General features: G+C 42.2%; 1 protein-coding gene across 20 annotated transcripts in view; it reads left to right on the plus strand.

The window, feature by feature from the left end:
* mycbp2 (MYC binding protein 2) overlaps positions 1-17,939 on the plus strand; it is a 56,069-nt gene extending 38,130 nt beyond the window's left edge. For 7 of the 20 annotated variants that reach the window (XM_026295585.1, XM_026295588.1, XM_026295592.1 and 4 more), the window contains 33 exons: positions 310-534; positions 1,433-1,565; positions 1,680-1,805; positions 3,893-4,072; positions 5,254-5,364; positions 5,940-7,574; positions 7,713-7,882; positions 7,992-8,239; positions 8,344-8,511; positions 8,807-8,976; positions 9,074-9,273; positions 9,445-9,594; positions 9,693-9,853; positions 9,984-10,140; positions 10,271-10,495; positions 10,625-10,690; positions 10,878-11,117; positions 11,271-11,360; positions 11,461-11,541; positions 11,633-11,899; positions 12,406-12,689; positions 12,814-12,910; positions 13,064-13,183; positions 13,432-13,533; positions 13,630-13,758; positions 13,842-13,974; positions 14,139-14,242; positions 14,425-14,613; positions 14,715-14,822; positions 15,077-15,286; positions 15,395-15,502; positions 15,934-16,099; positions 16,442-17,939. In XM_026295585.1, the coding sequence (XP_026151370.1) occupies positions 310-534; positions 1,433-1,565; positions 1,680-1,805; positions 3,893-4,072; positions 5,254-5,364; positions 5,940-7,574; positions 7,713-7,882; positions 7,992-8,239; positions 8,344-8,511; positions 8,807-8,976; positions 9,074-9,273; positions 9,445-9,594; positions 9,693-9,853; positions 9,984-10,140; positions 10,271-10,495; positions 10,625-10,690; positions 10,878-11,117; positions 11,271-11,360; positions 11,461-11,541; positions 11,633-11,899; positions 12,406-12,689; positions 12,814-12,910; positions 13,064-13,183; positions 13,432-13,533; positions 13,630-13,758; positions 13,842-13,974; positions 14,139-14,242; positions 14,425-14,613; positions 14,715-14,822; positions 15,077-15,286; positions 15,395-15,502; positions 15,934-16,099; positions 16,442-16,557 (6,669 nt within the window). In that variant the 3' untranslated portion in view covers positions 16,558-17,939. The remainder of the gene's footprint in view (positions 1-309; positions 535-1,432; positions 1,566-1,679; positions 1,806-3,892; positions 4,073-5,253; positions 5,365-5,939; positions 7,575-7,712; positions 7,883-7,991; positions 8,240-8,343; positions 8,512-8,806; positions 8,977-9,073; positions 9,274-9,444; positions 9,595-9,692; positions 9,854-9,983; positions 10,141-10,270; positions 10,496-10,624; positions 10,691-10,877; positions 11,118-11,270; positions 11,361-11,460; positions 11,542-11,632; positions 11,900-12,405; positions 12,690-12,813; positions 12,911-13,063; positions 13,184-13,431; positions 13,534-13,629; positions 13,759-13,841; positions 13,975-14,138; positions 14,243-14,424; positions 14,614-14,714; positions 14,823-15,076; positions 15,287-15,394; positions 15,503-15,933; positions 16,100-16,441) is intronic. The other 13 variants (XM_026295597.1, XM_026295598.1, XM_026295603.1 and 10 more) reach the window with 10 other exon arrangements.
* Positions 17,940-18,567: the final 628 nt, after the last annotated feature.

An 18,567-nucleotide genomic window follows, 5' to 3' on the forward strand; every position in this document is an offset into this window, starting at 1 on the left:
GATTTCAGTCTTTTTAAACTCTGGTTTACAAAGTCTTTCCCAAAACAGTGAGCAAGACTCTGAGACCACACAGGTTCAGGTGCTCTAAATTTGTGTTCTCTTCATATGATAATAAACTTTGTATGATCTTAAAATAAAAAAATAATTAATGCATTTATACATGCATAGTTGAATAAGCATATATTCAAACTTTCTGTTTCACGGCTGGTTTTACGGCATGATAAATCTTAACTTCTTAGTTTAAACCTTGTTGTCTTTCATGTATCTACAGCCTGTTTTGTCTCTGATCCATGCTCTCACCTCTTGCAGGAGGTCAGGGGCCATTCGGAGGAGAACGTTAAGGAGGTGAGCAGCTGCCCTTCCCACGAGGCCCCCATTCGGGTGCAGAACAGGGCAGGGCAGGGCGGCGGCCCGGGGCTTTATAAGGTAGTGAAGACTGGCCCCTCTGGTCACAACATCAGAAGCTGCCCAAACCTTAGGGGTATCCCCATTGGAATGTTAGTACTTGGCAACAAGGTCAAGGCCATAGGCGAGGTACGCACTCACCCATGCAATGTGTTTTTTGTAGCTGGAGTTGAATAAGTCAGTCTGTTTAGATCACGTAATGTACTATAGCAGATGTCGGGAATTGGAATTTCCATCCTTTTCCTTAATTCATTTTGAATGTGAAGAATACAGTTTCTCTTTTTAAGGGGAATACATCAGGTCCCTCTGGGTGTGGGTGTCTGTTTGGGTCTTAACAACTCCTGTGGCTGCAACATTTTTACATGCTTCCTGACTTACTAATTTCAGTTTGTCAATAAATCTATTGCTCTTGCATGGTGTCAAATCCTGCTGCCTTGAAACTTCTCAATGAAAGAGTGATCACCAAATGCTGGAGCCTCTCTGTATCTTTCTTGCACTTCTAACAATTCTGTCAATGTACTCTGAGCCTTATAAATTGCCTTTGGTCTGGTGATGAGTGGAGCCTCCCCTCTTTAGGATATGACCTGACATTGGCTGCTGTGGTGTGTCATGCTGTTCAGTAGTTTCCTTTCTGAGCCTGTACTGGAATGCCTTGTCTGGATATAAGAGGTGCAGCCTGCACATACTAATGCTTCAGTCTGTGTGTGTATTTTCCAAAATGATATTTCAGAAAGCTGAGAACAAAATACATCTTTCAAGATTTGCCTTTCATAAAATCAACTAAATATGATCTACCCCTGTGGATTTTGTATCTGACAAAAAGATGATTTGAATGTCTGCATGGTAATGATCTGCTGTAAAGCAGACTGCATCATGGTTTTCTTTGTGCGGTAATAACGGACAGGGGCTGACATTGAAATTGGTTGTGACTGTTATTTGATAGGCGATGAGCCGGACAGTATGTGCAAGTGTGTGTGACGTGTTCAGTGTGTGTGAGCATGGATAAAGAGTGTTATTTGTGTATCAGGTGGTCAACTCAGAGGGTACCTGGGTACAGCTGGATAAGAACAGTGTAGTGGAGTTCTGTGAGAGTGATGAAGGAGAGGCCTGGTCATTGGCCAGGGACCGAGGGGGAAACCAGTACCTTCGCCACGATGACGGTAAGCCGCGGTTTCACCTCACTGCTAGACTCTGTGAGTGATCTAGAATATATAGGGAAATCTTTAAACTTCAAAATGTGATATGAAATAACATGATTTAATTTTCTCTCATAGAACAAGCCTTGCTTGAGCATGGGGCCCAGACCCCACCACCCAGCCCTTTCTCTGTGCAGGCTTTCAATAGAGCTGCAACTTCAAACGGAGCACAGGGCTTTGACTATGGCATCTCCAACAACAAAGGTAAGGCCAGCTGGTGCAGATTTCAAAAAACAAAATTTTGCATATCCTCACCCTGCACCTCACTTTCTTCAGAATTCACATCCAGAAATTCCCTTCACATTAAACTCTCATCTCATCACTTTCGTTTTAACATCAGTATTCGTTGACATTGTTCATTTGCGTTTGACTCTTTAGACATTAGTCTGACATTAGTCTGATTTTTGTGTATTAGTGATGTATAGGTTACCTCTCACTCAACCCCCTTGTGTCGATCATTCCCTGCTTTACTTTGCATACACTATTTAGCGTCTTCACTTGCTTTTGACTGATACTTGTCTCACAAGTAGTTTAATACATTATCCCATTAAATTACATTGTTTTATGTGGTAAGACTACTTGGTGTTCTTTTTGGACACAGAAGGTCACAGGTGCCGTTGGTCAAACGATCTATCATCTTTTTGTTTATGCATGCTTTTTTGTGGGTCTGCTATCTTTATTTCATGCCTAACATCTTTGTGATGTCAGGCACATCTGTGTGCATGGGCCAGTCAGTGTGCATCTGTTTACTGCTACAGTATATGCCTGTTTGTTGGGTGTTGTGGGCTAGCCCAACAAAGATAACTGGCCCTGACTGCCTGTGAGATTTCACCTTCTGTTCGATGTTGTCCTGGTTTAGTGTCTTAGAAAACATTTGATCATTTACATAATCAGTGTTTTCTTCAAACTATATGGGTGAGTACTGAGAACGTTACCTGAGTCAGTTTTGCTGCACCATTAAGGGTTTGCTGGCTCCAAATGTGTCTGTAATTCCGGCTGGATATTGTGCTGACGCTGTGTCAAATTTCTTTCATTTGGCTTTTCTCTTCCTCACTTTGCTTGAAAAGAAGTTGACTTGTTGAGACACTTATGCAAACAACACAAAGTTCTCTCTTTGTCATAATGCTTGCTCTTTCAGCAGAATAAAGGCCCCATTTGCACTTGCCATCTCTACACAGAAACACACTCCTACTCAAAATGCTAACATGCTGTGAAGCTTTCAGTATGACTGAAAGGAGCTGCTTTGTCTGTTGCTTTAATATGACAAGTATAAAAAAATGACTAAATTCAGTGTCATTTTTACTGAGCTTAACACAGGCAAGACCCTGCAAGTGGCTACTTACACAGATCGCTTACTAATGGTAGTTACACTTGGGAGAGGTAAAGACTGTGTGACATGGAGAGATGTATTCAACCCACTGGGTGATGCCTTCATTTATACCTTGAGGCAGTGTTATGTGTGGGTCACCTTCAGACTGGTCGGCTTGAAGCATTTCAGCCTGTGGCAAAGCTCTTTGAGCAATTTGGAGAGCAACCTTATTGACAGGTCTCCTGTCTCAGATTCATCCAGGAAGCCTTCCATTTCTGGCTCCATCAATTGATGAAATAGCTACAGATAAAAGGTCCAGACACTGCAGATTTCTCGAAAACTACTTAGTGATGTATGTTGTGTCTCATTGGTGGACAGATAAAACAGTTAAACAACCAGTTGTGTAAAGAGAATTGGAGACTTCTGCTTGAAGTGGAACTTTTGAATGACTGATACAGTGTCAGCTCAATATATAATATATGGAAAACCCATTTACTCCCTGCACGTGTCTGTGGATTTTTCTGTTGAAGTTTCTTCCTTATATGATAAAAAGGGAGAGACCTCTGTCTCTCTCTGTCCCTCCCTCAGTACATCTTTTCCTTAGAGTTGTGAAATGGGAGGAGCTGCCTGTCTTGGGAGGATTTTTAAGACTGTATATCAAAGAACCTGGTGATTCCTAACCCAGCTGCTCACCTTTTTTTTTTTTTTTTTTTTTTTTAATTCAACCAACAGTGACAGTGACCAAATGACAGTTACATAATGTAGCCTATGCAGAAAATAGGACGACCAGAGATCTTTAGCTTCTGGGACACTGGATGTCCGTAATACCTCCTCCCATTCCGCACATCTTTTGTGTTGTGGGAGATGACTAGATGACTGACTCAGAAAATTACAGTGAATGACCCCCACCCCCACCTCCTGGAAACTTCAGACCGTAGTATAAGCTGTAGTTTTTCCCCCTCCTCTGTCTCCATGTTTGCAGGTGACCGGTTGAGTGCCATACTGAATTCCATTCAGTCTGGGCCCTTTCTCTCAGCAGCTCCCTCCTCCTCCATATTTGAGCAAGCTGCCCAACCTCCCTCCTCTTCCTCCCTTGTCCACAGCCCATTTGTGTTTGGACAGTCCCCCTCCCAACTGTCTCAGCCACAACCACAGCTTCTGAGTAAGTCTGTCCTGCTTTCTGACAGTGCTTGCTTACACAAGTGTTGCTCCTTTTCCTCCCAGCTCTGGCTTTGTTCTTTATTCATTGAATGTGTTTTCTGGGGAGAACAGGAGTAATGTGTAACACATAACAGTGCGGTTATGTTCTACAATGCAGAAATATCCAATAACAAGCCATCAAGTCTATTATTCAATGTTTAAATCTTGTTTCTATAAAAACAAAGCAGGTGATACTACCTTCAGAAATATGTTTTCATTTGTTTTTGAAAACAAGATTTCAAACTTAATACTAGACCGAATGTCTTTGTAAAATGGATATTTTGCTATATCCAGAGAAATAGGCTAAATTGCTTATTTTGATGCTTGCTCTCTTGATTTTTTTGTGCCGTTTTCCTGTTTCTGCATTTTCTTTAGCTTTAACATCAGTTCTTCTTCATCTGACTTTGACACCATGTTTCATTATCTGCCTCATCCAGCCCAGGGCCTTACTGCAAATTGAAACAACAGTCTATAATAACCTTCTAAAATAAATGCATTTGACATAATTAATGATATTACAGATTTAGGCAAATATTAGTTTACACCAAATCAGGATGGAGATATCTGTTTATATATGTGGGTCATTTTTAGCCTGTGTAGCTTTCTTTTGTTCTGCACTGCTGCTCTCCATTTGTGGTTCTGGTGGTGGTGGTGTTCACCTGTTTCTCATGGAGACTGGAAGAAGTCATGGAGCATGCTCTGGATATGCTATACTTACGTTATTTAGATTGCGATGTCTTACATTAAGCATATTTTACAGGACAGTGGCCTGTTTTGCTGTAAAACTTTGATAGTGCGAAGTTGCATGTCTACTTCAATGTCTACTTCAATGTCTTCTTCAAACATGAAGCTGACTGAATGTGCAAACTGAGAGCACAAATGCCTAATGAGCTGCATAAATTGGTATTTAGTTTATCCATGACACTCCAGGGCACTGACGTTTCCTTTTACATCTTCTGTAAGTGTCTGTTCATATCTGGCAGTTTCTCTATCTGGTCTTTCCCTCATTTTAATGTGTTGACATTTTGCCTCTTTCTGTTTCAATTTTTTGACTGAACCCATTGCCTTTCGGTGCATTTTACTTTTTCTCTGTGGTGGCCTTTTTGCATTCCATGCCTTGTTTACCTGCTCCACTGTTTTCAGCTGTAGATGGTTCATCACGCAGTCTTGCTTCTCGCGAGCGTGTGCACAAAAGCACCGCATCCGTGGCTGGGCATGGCACTGCTCTTTCATCTCTCGCTCTAAGGCAAAAGGGTGGGTAATCACTGCATGCTTGTCTCCCTCAGACGGAACAGTGGGTGGGTGGGAATTCAGGAAGCCACGGTCTGAGTAATGTTTAAGGCATGAAGTGGTTTAATAAAGACAATAGAATTTAAGTTCAGTTTTGAAAAAAGGTTGGATTTATGTTGATTTCTGGAAATCTTGCAGAGGTAAACACAGAGGGTATATCCAGTATAAGAAAAGCCCCCAAGACTGGGCTGGAATCCTTTCATCAGCTTCTATGTGGTCCACTAGCTGTCCTCATCCATATCAGTGGCTGTTTTGTAATAGACAAACTTTTGGAGAGAAACAGATTGTAAAGTCATGAAACTTTGTTTTAGCCAAATATTTCACTCATTGTTGCCATGTGCTAAAAAACATCTTACACTTTTGGGACTTGTCTTTCTGTACTTCATTTCATTTTGAGTTTCTCTTTAACATTACATTTATGTTTTTCAGTCAGATGTTGAATGTTGCATCTAGACTTACAGTAGGATGTAATTTTTTTTTTTTTTTACCACTGCTTTTGTCATTGGTGGTGTAACTGTGCTTTAATTATTACCATTTAGGTGAAAGAGGGAACCTAATGTCTGGTGCACGGCCCATGTCCCCAGCCTCCAAACACCGTCAGGAGAATCGCTCGTCCAAACAAGAGAGTCGGGGAAGCCGCTCATCTGAGCAGAGCAGGGTTAAGACAGGTGAGGGTGGACTCTCAGCCAGTGAAGCCCTCATCCTGCGGTCGGACACAGCCAAACTGAAGTCTGACTCTCACAGTCGCTCTCACTCGCCCAATCACAACACTCTGCAGGCTCTAAAGGCAGATGGTAGAACCACAGGGCTTCGGGCTGAGTCCCCAAACCCTGGCTCTCGCTCATCTTCTCCCAAACAAAAAGGCCAGTCCTCCTCAGGAAGGTCTAGTCCCTCTAGCACCTCCTCCCCCCAGCATTCCACTTCCGCCCACCATGACAAAAACCTCCCTACTAAAGTGAGTCCATCCTCCAAAGCCCAGCTGGACCCTCCCAGAGAGAGATCCAAATCAGATTCATACACACTGGACCCAGACACACTCAGAAAGAAGAAGGTTCCACTTACAGAGCCTCTCAGGGGCCGATCTACCTCCCCCAAACCACCCTCTAAAGATCCAAATAAAGGTGTGATTACTAATGCAGAAAACCGTGTTCCTTCTCCACATGTAACCCAAGAAAACCTCCACAGTGAAGTAGTGGAGGTATGCACCTCTAGTGCTCTCCTCTCCAATGAGGATGGCAATGATGAGAATGTAGAGGTCCGGAACGTTGAAGAGGGCTCATGTAAGGTGCATTTTAGCATTGGCAAAGCTCCTGTCAAAGAGGAACTTGAGAGCCGTTCTTCACCTAAAGTTAGTCGCAAAGCCTCCAGTAGACACACACGCCCCAAGAAGGACAAATCTGGGCCTCTGTTTAAAGGTGAAAGTGCATCAAGGGTCACAGAGCCTGCCAAACAGGCCATGTCACCCTCTGTGGCTGAATGTGCACGAGCAGTCTTTGCAGCTTTTCTTTGGCATGAAGGTATTGTCCATGATGCCATGGCCTGCTCCTCCTTCCTCAAGTTCAATCCAGACTTAACCAAAGAGCACGCCCCAATCCGCAGCTCCCTGGGAGGACAGGGTGCTGAGGAGAAAGAGAGTAAGTTAAAGAACCGCCACTCTTTAGAGATTTCCTCCGCACTTAACATGTTTAATATTGCTCCACATGGCCCAGACATCTCCAAAATGGGAAGCATCAACAAAAACAAGGTACTCTCCATGTTGAAGGAGCCTCCACTGCCAGAGAAGTGTGAGGATGGAAAAGGAGAGTCCATTTCCTATGAGATGAATTCTCATCCCTCTATGAGGGCTAAGTCAATCTTACCTTTGACATTACAACATTTGGTGGCCTTCTGGGAGGACATATCAATGGCCACAATCAAGGCAGCAACTCAGAACATGATCTTCCCCAGCCCAGGGTCCAGTGCAATCTTGAAAAAGAAGGAACATGAGAAAGACAACAAAAAGGCAAAGAAAGAAAAGAAGAAACGGGAGAAGGCAGAGGTGCGTCCAAGAGGGAATCTGTTTGGAGAGATGGCACAGCTCGCTATGGGAGGACCGGAGAAAGACACAATCTGCGAGCTGTGTGGAGAATCTCATCCTTACCCAGTCACCTACCATATGAGACAGGCTCACCCAGGTAAGATTTCAAGAAGTCTTGTTAGAGTTGTGTTGTTCGGTATAAGTAGTATAGTTTTTCACTATGGCAGTTTCACACAGCAGTTTTGTTTAATGTGTAGTGTGCTTTTAACCTCTCTCCTCTGTGTTTCTGTGGCAGGCTGTGGACGCTATGCTGGAGGCCAGGGCTACAACAGTATCGGCCACTTCTGTGGTGGTTGGGCTGGAAACTGTGGAGATGGAGGCATTGGAGGCAGCACCTGGTACCTGGTTTGTGATCGCTGTCGGGAAAAATACCTCAGAGAAAAACAGACTGCTGCCAGGGAAAAGGTAGTACTTCAATCTGTTTCCCTCTTGTACTAAAACACTGTCAACTTTTTTCATCACAGTGACCTCTATGGCTACTTGAACCAAACTCAATCTGCATGTTCTTTACCAGGTAAAACAATCAAGGAAGAAACCTCTGCAAGTGAAGACCCCAAGGGCGCTGCCCACTATGGAGGCCCACCAGGTGATTCGGGCAAATGCTTTGTTCCTGCTGTCCCTGAGCAGTGCTGCTGAGCCCAGCATGCTGTGCCACCACCCTCCCCGCCCCCAGCATTCCCAGCTGCTTCCCAGCCTCAAGGAAGGCGTCTCGGATGAGCTTCCCAACAAAATGGGCTGTCTCTATCTACAAACACTAGCTAGGTAAATAACAGCTCGGGTGATAATAGGTCGTCTCTTGTAGATAAGAAAGCCTTACTGTAAAATGTATCTGCATAATGATTTGATTTGATTTTGTCCCCTGACAGGCAACACACAGAGAACTTTGGGTCTTACCAAGATGATAACCTCTTCCAAGATGAGATGAGGTATTTGCGCTCTACATCTGTACCGGCACCTTACATTTCGGTCACTCCAGACGCCTGCCCCAATGTATTTGAGGAGCCAGAGAGCAATATGAAATCAATGCCACCCAGGTATAACATCTTACTTGAGCTATTTCCTTAATTACAACTACTTTCTGGTCTTAGTCTGGTGACAGAGTGAGTTAATTGCTGCTGTTGCTTACAGATTTTCTAATAGCATGACCTTTTACTGTTTAACTAAGTACATTTACAAGCTTAATATTTAACTTCATTCCTTTCACCCAGAATAGAAAACAGAAAAACACTGTTTTGTCAGGAAACACTCAAACCCATGCTTAATCTGCTTAAACATCAGAGATATTTTATTTCAAGGTTAAACAGTGTTTTTTTGTGTTTGTCTCTATGGGCTGTCTTTCAGTCTTGAGACTAGTCCAATCACAGACAGCGACACGGCTAAGCGGACAGTGTTTCAGAGGTCTTACTCAGTTGTGGCTTCTGAGTATGACAAGCAACACTCACCCTCTCCAGCTCGTGTCAAAGCTGTACCCAGACGCAGGGTCCATAGTGGTGATGCAGGTAATCACTTAATCTTTTAAGAAATGATAATTTTATTACTAAGGGTTGCACGTGCTAGAGTGTCATCTTTAACGTCAACCTGCTCTGTCCTGTTCAGAGGTGGGCTCTTCCCTGTTGAGACACCCGTCTCCAGAGCTCTCCCGGCTGATCTCAGCCCATGGCTCTCTCAGTAAGGGGGAGAGAAACTTCCAGTGGCCTGTCTTGGCTTTTGTTATCCAGCACCATGACCTGGAGGGCCTGGAGGTTGCCATGAAGCATGCCCTGAGGAAGTCCGCCTGCAGGGTGTTTGCCATGGAGGTACAGCTGCTTATTATAGTTAAATCAGGGTTATGGGCAGTTAGTTGGCTGGATATAGGAAATGAATCAATTATGTTTGTATACTAGAATACATACATTTTAATTTGATTCTATCATTGGCTCTGTGTAATTGTAAAACTAATTAGTATGATTTGTTCTCGTCCCTGTCAGGCTTTCAACTGGCTGCTGTGCAATGTGATCCAGACCACCTCTTTGCATGACATCCTGTGGCACTTTGTAGCGTCTCTCACCCCGTCGCCCTTTGAACCTGAGGACGAGGAAGATGATGAGAACAAGGGGAACAAAGAAAATGTGGAACAGGTGATGAGTGATGATGAATCAAACAGCATGCAGCTGAATTACTTTTGCTTTGTTGTTGGATTTTCTAATTATGACCTTCACCACACTGCACCCTATAGGAAAGAGACCTTGGTGTGTGTGAACACCCTTTGTCAGATATTGTTATTGCTGGGGAGGCAGCTCATCCTCTTCCCCACACCTTCCACCGCCTTCTTCAGACAATCTCTGACCTCATGATGTCCCTTCCTAGTGGCAGCTCACTTCAGCAGATGGCACTTAGGTACATTTTCTGGTTTAAAATCTAATTTCAACCAAAACATTGCTTTAGAATTCTAGCTATCAGTACCTCCTGTGTACTTCAGGTACTTCTGAGTGTCATGAATGTAAATGTTTATGGCTCATTCTTTTAGGTGTTGGAGTCTCAAATTCAAGCAGTCGGACCACCAGTTCCTCCACCAGAGCAACGTTTTCCATCACATCAACAACATCCTGTCCAAGTCCGATGATGGAGACAGTGAAGAGAGTTTCAACATCAGTGTGCAGTCTGGCTACGAAGCAATGAGCCAGGCAAGAGAATAAAGAAAACATCCTTATTTTGTACTAACTTATGTATCTGCATATATTGAGCCAACAGTAAAGGTCTGTTGTTATCCATGTCATGCATTGAGCTAATGCCACTGTGTCTCTGTGGTGATAGGATCTCTGCCTGGTGACCTGTCTAAAGGACCTGACTAGTGTAGTGGACATCAAGACGTCCAGTCGTCCTGCGATGATTGGAAGCCTGACAGATGGCTCCACTGAGACCTTTTGGGAATCTGGAGATGAGGACAAGAACAAAACTAAGAGCATCACCATCGGTTGTGTGAAAGGCATAAACGCCTCCAATGTGTCTGTTCATGTGGACAACTCTAGAGACATTGGGGTAAGGGAGAAACAGTGAATCAGACATTGAAATGTTAAGCGATAGTATAAACATATATATGTATAGAATTAGAGACAGTGGAATTTGGTTTTCTGATGGATTTCAGGGACTGTACTTCTTTCTCCACAGAACAAAGTTACTTCAGTGACATTCCTGTGTGGAAAAGCAATAGAGGACCTTTGCAGAATCAAACAGGTATAGTCAGTTTCATTGGCTTCACAATGGATGAGTAAAGAAAACAGAAGTGGAGTATAGCCAATATGAATTGTGATTTAATAAACATCGCGTAAACTGTGTGTTAATGAGGTATGTTTATAGAATTTAATACACTGCAGATTTACTTGTACATGTGGCAGAGCTCTTGATTGATTATTTACACTAGGTTGACCTCGATTCACGTCACATGGGTTGGGTGACCAGTGAGCTTCCTGGTGGGGATCACCATGTGATCAAAGTGGAACTGAAAGGTCCAGAAAACACCCTGAGGGTGCGCCAAGTGAAAATCCTTGGTTGGAAAGATGGCGAGACCATCAAGATTCCAGGACAGATCTCAGCCAGCATGGCTCAGCAGAAGAACTGTGAAGCGGAGACTCTCCGAGTTTTCCGCCTCATCACCTCTCAGGTCTGTCTTACCGGCTTCATTCATACATTTATAGTCACCTGACAAGTTAGTTATCTATAAGCATGCCTCCTATTTGAAACCTTTACATTATACATTATGTAACATTACATTTCTTGAAAACTATAATGTATCCGCCTTGTTGCAAACATTTAGGTCTTTGGAAAACTAATCTGTGGAGATGCAGAGCCGACTCCAGAGCAGGAGGAGAAAAACCTGCTTTCATCACCTGAAGGAGAAGACAAGGTCTGCGCCCTGATAGTTTACCTTGCCTAGTTAACCCACTCCCATATTTAATGACTTTAATACACTATTTGTACACTGACTTGTTTATTTTTGTGAACAGGTACCATCTGATGCAGACCTTAAAGAGCACATGGTTGGCATCATTTTCAGCAGGAGCAAACTGACCAACCTGCAGAAACAGGTAAATAGGCAGTTCCTCTAACCACCCAACAGCATCAGTTAATAATCGGTTATAACCCTAATCTGTACCTAATATGTATATTCATTTTTAGGTGTGCGCACACATTGTCCAGGCCATCCGTATGGAGGCGACACGTGTGAGGGAGGAATGGGAACATGCAATCTCCAGCAAAGAGAATGCCAACTCCCAGCCCAGTGACGATGATGCCTCCTCAGATGCCTACTGCTTTGAGCTTCTGTCCATGGTCCTGGCTCTGAGTGGCTCCAATGTGGGCCGCCAGTACCTTGCTCAGCAGCTAACACTCATGCAAGACCTGTTTTCTCTGCTGCACACAGCTTCCCCACGAGTACAAAGACAGGTGGGCACTACTAGAGGTTTATGTACAATTAAGTCTTTAAAGTTGCTCTTTTCTTGTAATCACACAAATGTATGTTGAACTCACTTCATTTTCACTTCTCTCCTAAACACGTATATTAATTGGATATTCTTCTTCATGAAATGTTTGCAAACCTGTTATCTTTAAATAATGGAAACCTGGAGTGTAAATCCATATTAGCTCACTTTTCTGGCCCTTTTCTACTTTTTTTTTGGCACATTACTGCCACCAAATTCCAGCGGTTTGAATAACATGGAACTGGCAGCAGGAATGTTTCTTTCAGCTTTTGTAGTGATGCATAGGCATGTGTCTCCTTGTGCACACCAGATACAAACAAAACAAGGATCCACTCATCAAAATATTAGTATATAAATGTGGGGTCTGGAGTTTGGGTGCAATTGTAAAACATACTTTCACTTAATGTGTCGTACCTGCTTTTGTATAATAGATAAACACCATGAAACACCACTAATCTTTCCTCTTCTCAGGTGACATCACTGCTAAGACGCGTCCTTCCAGAGGTCACTCCTGTACGGCTCGCCAGCATCATCGGCGTGAAGGCTCTGCCACCAGCAGACATCAGTGACATTATCCACTCCACAGAGAAGGGTGACTGGAATAAACTTGGCATCCTTGACATGTTCCTGGGCTGCATTGCAAAGGCCCTCACTGTGCAGCTGAAAGCCAAAGGCACTACCATTTCTGGCACAGCAGGCATGGCTGCTGGCAAAGGGGTCACCACTGTAACACTGCCGATGATCTTCAACTCCAGGTGAGTTTGTTTCCACCAGGTCTACTGGGATTCTCAAAAGTGTGTAATTACTTTTGCTGCATGTAATTCAAATGGCAGTTTCCATAGATTTTTATGCATGTTCCCTTTTTGTTGTTATGCTCAGCTACATCCGTAGAGGGGAGAGCCACTGGTGGATGAAAGGCTCCACTCCTCCTCAGATCGCAGAGATCATCATAAAGCTGATTAAAGACATGGCAGCTGTAGGTTCCTGTCTTTTTTTTATCAATCCCTCCTTTTTAACTGTTTGCACCTGTCATTGATCTGCATTAATCGTTTTTGTTATTAATTTTGTATCTTGTGTGCTCTGCTGGACTAACTAAGTATTTCTAACATGTGCCATGTGCTGTTGTTAGGGCCACCTCTCAGATGCCTGGTCCAGAGTAACCAAAAATGCAATAGCTGAGACTATCATAGCCTTGACCAAAATGGAGGAGGAGCATCGGTCTCCTGTGCGCTGTATCGCCACCACTAGGGTATGGCCTCACATTTTTTTCATATACATTACATACATTCAGTTGGCTGTTTACTGTATATAATGTACTAACTTATATGACATGCAGTCTAATGAGACATTCCAGTAAAACATAATGAATGTTCCAATATTCTGCTTCTGAGAGATGTTGATTCAACCATCAGATCATTGTGGTGGCTATAGTTTGTGCTGCTCACTATATATGTATGTTTTAAAATAGTAATCATTTCTGATGGTATTGTCTCATAGCTGTGGCTGGCCTTAGCATCACTGTGTGTGCTGGACCAGGACCATGTGGACAGGCTGTCCTCTGGTCGCTGGATGGGCAAAGATGGACAGCAGAAGCAGATGGTAAGAACAGTATAAGTGGCTATAAAAGCTGTACTACAGTGCAAAAATGAACAGATCATCAAATAACAAATTGATTTCCTCCTCTTCTACCCACAGCCCATGTGTGACAACCATGATGATGGCGAGACAGCAGCCATCATCCTTTGTAACATGTGTGGAAACCTTTGTACCGACTGTGACCGCTTCCTCCACCTGCATCGACGCACACGCTCTCACCAGAGACAGGTAAGCTTCAGCCGTTTTCCTAAATATGAAATAGGAATGTGGAGTAGAATGGGCTGGCATTAAAATTTTTTTGTCTGCTGCAGGTATTCAAAGAGGAAGAGGAGGCCATAAAAGTAGATCTTCATGAAGGATGTGGGAGGACCAAGCTCTTCTGGCTCATGGCTCTGGCTGACTCCAAGACTATGAAGGCTATGGTGGAGTTCAGAGAGCACACAGGTACAGCACTGTAACATATAAAGTTCATAAGAGCATGTTATTGTCTCAGCATGATATGGGTCAGTGTTGCTTAAATAATGTAAACTTATTAAAGCAATGTTTCTTTCTGGACAACCTTTTCCTGTCCAGAATTTTATCATCTGACCGGTCTAATATTTGTACAGGTAAACCAGCCTCCAGCAGCTCAGATGCCTGCAGGTTTTGTGGCACAAGGAATGGCACTGAGCTGTCTGCAGTGGGCAGCGTATGCTCAGATCCAGACTGCCAGGTACATAACAATTAACAGGAAAACTTACTATCATGGTAGACCTGAAGTGTCCTCTTTTGAGAGACCATATTAGACAGTGGAGAGTTCTGCAGTAAAGTGTACATTTCAGTTGCAAATTTTAATGAAAAATATTTGTTGGACATAATTTACAAGTTTAACCATTTTCTTTCATGTTGTCTTAGGAGTATGCAAAACTGGCCTGCAGTAAGACTCACCCTTGTGGACACCCATGTGGAGGAGTTAAAAATGAAGACACCTGTCTCCCGTGCCTGCATGGCTGTGACAAGAACACTGGCTGTCTGAAACAGGATGCAGATGACATGTGTATGATCTGCTTCACAGAGGCCCTCTCTGCTGCTCCTGCAGTACAGGTAGCTTTAAACAAGCCTGTTTGTTCAGTAGGTGCAAGAATTTCACTTAATGTGTATAAGTCTTATATCATTTAGTGTTTAACGCTTTGTTCTGTTCCTAGCTGGACTGCACTCACGTGTTTCACCTTCAGTGTACTCGTCGTGTTCTTGAAAATCGTTGGCTCGGGCCCCGAATCACGTTTGGATTCATGTTGTGTCCCATCTGCAAGGTAAGGTGTGACCTGTCCCACTCTGGTTTAGGGAATTAGCGCAGCAGCTAAGAGGCTGAAAACTGTTTTCACCACATGCTAAAGCCTAAATGCTTCAATAAACAAGCTCAATCCACAGTGAAGCTTTCTCTTGCAGACTGTTGTTGTTTTGTTACAGCCATCACTTTTTTTGTTGACGCAGTGAACTCAACAGAGCTCACCTTTATCAAAGTATGATGGTGTGTTTGTTTTTTTGTTTTTTTACCAACTTCCAGAACAAAATCAATCACTCGGTGATCAAGGACCTGCTTGACCCTATCAAAGAGCTCTATGAGGATGTGAGGAGAAAAGCTCTGATGAGGCTGGAGTATGAGGGTCTGCATAAGAGTGAGGCAATAACAACACCGGGGGCACGCTTCCACAATGACCCTGCAGGCTTTGCTATGAATAGATATGCATACTATGTCTGCTACAAGTGCAAGAAGGTACCACTTGATGTAAAGATGCAAGTCATTTTAATTGATTATGCTGTTCAGTTGCAGAGAATTAATAGTTGATTTTTTTTTTTTGTCTGTTTTGTTTTGTTTTTTAAGGCATACTTTGGGGGAGAGGCTCGCTGTGATGCAGAGGCAGGACAGGGAGATGACTACGACCCCAGTGAGCTGATCTGTGGAGCATGTTCAGATGTCTCCAGGGCTCAGGTGGGTAATGAGAAAACCAGCATGCAGGTAGTTTAGCTTAGAGTAAAGACAGAAGCATGGGGAATAGCTAGCTCAAAAGGCAACAAAATCCACCTACTGTAGCAGTGTCTCAGAAGATGACTACATAACGTTCTTTAATTCATACAAAATCAAACTGTATGTGAAAGCATCAAGTTGTAGTTTCTGTGATTTATGTGCTGGGCAAACTTTGGCTGGCCAAGTGACTTTCTTGAGACTTGACATCACTATGCGGTTGCCAGAAAATGAGCAAAGACTACACGCTTCAGAAGTCAGACTGGTATCAATCTTCTCGTCTCACTCAGCAAGAAAGTGAATCAGCATATTTTCCTGTTGCTTTAAAATTGTGTTTACATCTACTTTTACCAAAAAATATAATCTCTCTCCTGATGTGTCCTTTATTATTTCACTAGATGTGCTCCAAGCACGGCACAGACTTCCTTGAGTATAAATGTCGGTACTGCTGCTCAGTGGCTGTTTTCTTCTGCTTTGGCACGACACATTTCTGCAACGCCTGCCACGATGACTTCCAGAGGATGACCAGTGTCCCCAAGGAGGAACTACCCCATTGTCCTGCAGGTATTAAACAATTTTATCAACTGTACCAAACTTGTATTACTGAGCAGGCACATGCAAACTTCAAAGTAAAACAGTAGTTAGAGCATCTTCATCTGTAATTTGGAGGAGTTGTATAAATAATGCATTTTAATGTTTAACAGAAAGAGAGATGAGAGGGAGTTTGTTATAGCTGTTTTGTCTGCTGTTTGGTATTTAGATAGAGATAATTGAACAGTTGACATAAAGTCTAAAACTTGAACTTGGATTTTTTTTTTTTTTTTTTTGTTATTTCAGTTTCTTATAGATGACAAGGGAAAATGTATAGATGTAATTGAGATGTAATCGTTGTTCTTTCTGTCACAGGCCCCAAAGGCAAGCAGCTGGAGGGCACTGAGTGCCCTTTGCATGTGGTTCATCCACCTACAGGGGAAGAGTTCGCACTGGGCTGTGGAGTCTGCAGGAATGCCCACACCTTCTAAACAAATTGAGACTTTTGCTGAAAACCAGTTTGTCTACTGTGACGTCTGGCTGCTGCTGAGGCTCAGCCGTGAAACTTGGCTCCTGTATTGCCAAGTCTCCTGGACACTGGACCAGGGTTGTGCGCTAGGCCAAGAGTCCTCAGGTTCACTCTTCTACCAACATCAGTAATCCGGGATCAGTTACAAACATGAGCTGTGGCTCTCATGGATTCAGAGTAACCTGAATGAAAAAAGAAAAATAGAATATTATAAAAGAAGAAAAAAAGAAAATAACTTGTGACGTGTTTGCATGTGGCCGTTGTATTCCCTCGGCTTCTATAGACGTTGCACACCTCCTGATCACTGAAGTGTAACAATACAAGATTAAAGATTGAATATGAAATAAATTTGCTTAAAGGCAACTGTAGATCAGCGTGGGTTTTAAAAGAAGGAACTGGCTGTATATCCAGCTTCCTGACTATAAATTTAAAATATTGTTATATGTAAACTTTTTTTCGTAATCTTGTACAGTATTCTCCACTGTCAAATGCGTCATGGGTTGATGGACAAAAAAAAGATGAGTTTGGTGGATAAGACTGTTAAGAATAATAAGTTTGGGAGGAAAATAATGTATGATTTATCTTATCTTGTATATAATGATACTATTCAAAATAGCTGTATTCCGAAATTGCTACTCTTCACTTCAGTTTTGTTTGATATTCTGGGTTATGTTTTGAACCAGAATTTTAATGAAGTGCAATACTGGGTGTGCCTCCTGTTTTGAAGCTGTTTAACCTATGGAATGTATATCAATAAAGCCACTGTACATTTTTATACAGTAGACATGTAATTTCCCCCTCATCTAAATGTCAGATCTCTTCTGTTGTATGGCAATGAGAAAGAGGAGTTTGGCACCTGCAGTGAATGATGATGGATATAAAAGCATCTCTGTTTAAAATAAGTACCAAATCCTATAGTAATACAAAAAACCTCAACGTGAGACTGAATGATTTGAGGAGGCAGTCTTCACACCAAATCAAATTGTGTAATGCTTTTCCCTAGTAGGAGGCAGGGGGGAGGTTGGGGGTCAGGGGAACAGAGTGAAAAAACAGCTGCTGTTATATATTAAAAAAAAAAAAGCTTAATACTTGTGAATCTGCTCTGTAATATCTGTGGTGGATGGAGTTGAATGGTAATAAACCAGGTTCTCTGTTTCACAGTGTATACAGTGGGTCATTTCTTAATCGCGGTGACAATTTCAGTAAATTACTGGCCCTTTATATTGCACACAGGATGGTGCCAATTTCTGGGTAATACTCAAATGTTTAATGTAAACATCTGTAAATAATAGTATTAAGTGCATCTCAGCAGAGATTAGGAAAATACAATGATGTATTACTCTATTTCCTAATACCAACCTGCAAAATTGATTCAGTCAGGTTTTGCGGTGGCAAAATAAAACGTTTTCATTCTACCTAATAAAGTACTGTGGTTATATGCATATTAAAAAATTATAGATTTGCAACAATTAGTCTGTCATCACAAAAATAACCACTGTTTTGATCACTAAGATATTTTCCAAGCAAATATAGTTTAAAGCATTCATCTTGGCTTTGGCAAAACTTGCTGGACATTCAGTAGTGGGTGAAACTTTTTCATTTTAAAAACTAGATGAATCAATTGAGAAAATAATTTGCAGATTGTACAGCAATAAAATAATTTTTTAGTTCTTGCGTGTGGAAACTGCAACATTAAAGTACATGCATAAGAGTTCATTTCCAATTTACCAAAATATGTGTTTAGTATTTTAAGTACAATTCTAATGAAGTAATACAACAACAGAATAAAACACTTGATACAATTTAAGATGTGAAAAAGTTGGTCTTTACATTAGTAAATATTTCAAATTGGTTTCTGTTAGGTGACACTGGAAATTTAAAATATTTTCCCTAAGTATAGAAATGTTTGATTAAGAATTAATATGAACAATGGAATTTCTGTTGAACAAATGTGGGTACATTATATTACTGA

The sequence above is a fragment of the Mastacembelus armatus genome, chromosome 21, assembly GCF_900324485.2.
Source record: "Mastacembelus armatus chromosome 21, fMasArm1.2, whole genome shotgun sequence".
NCBI lineage: Eukaryota > Metazoa > Chordata > Actinopteri > Synbranchiformes > Mastacembelidae > Mastacembelus > Mastacembelus armatus.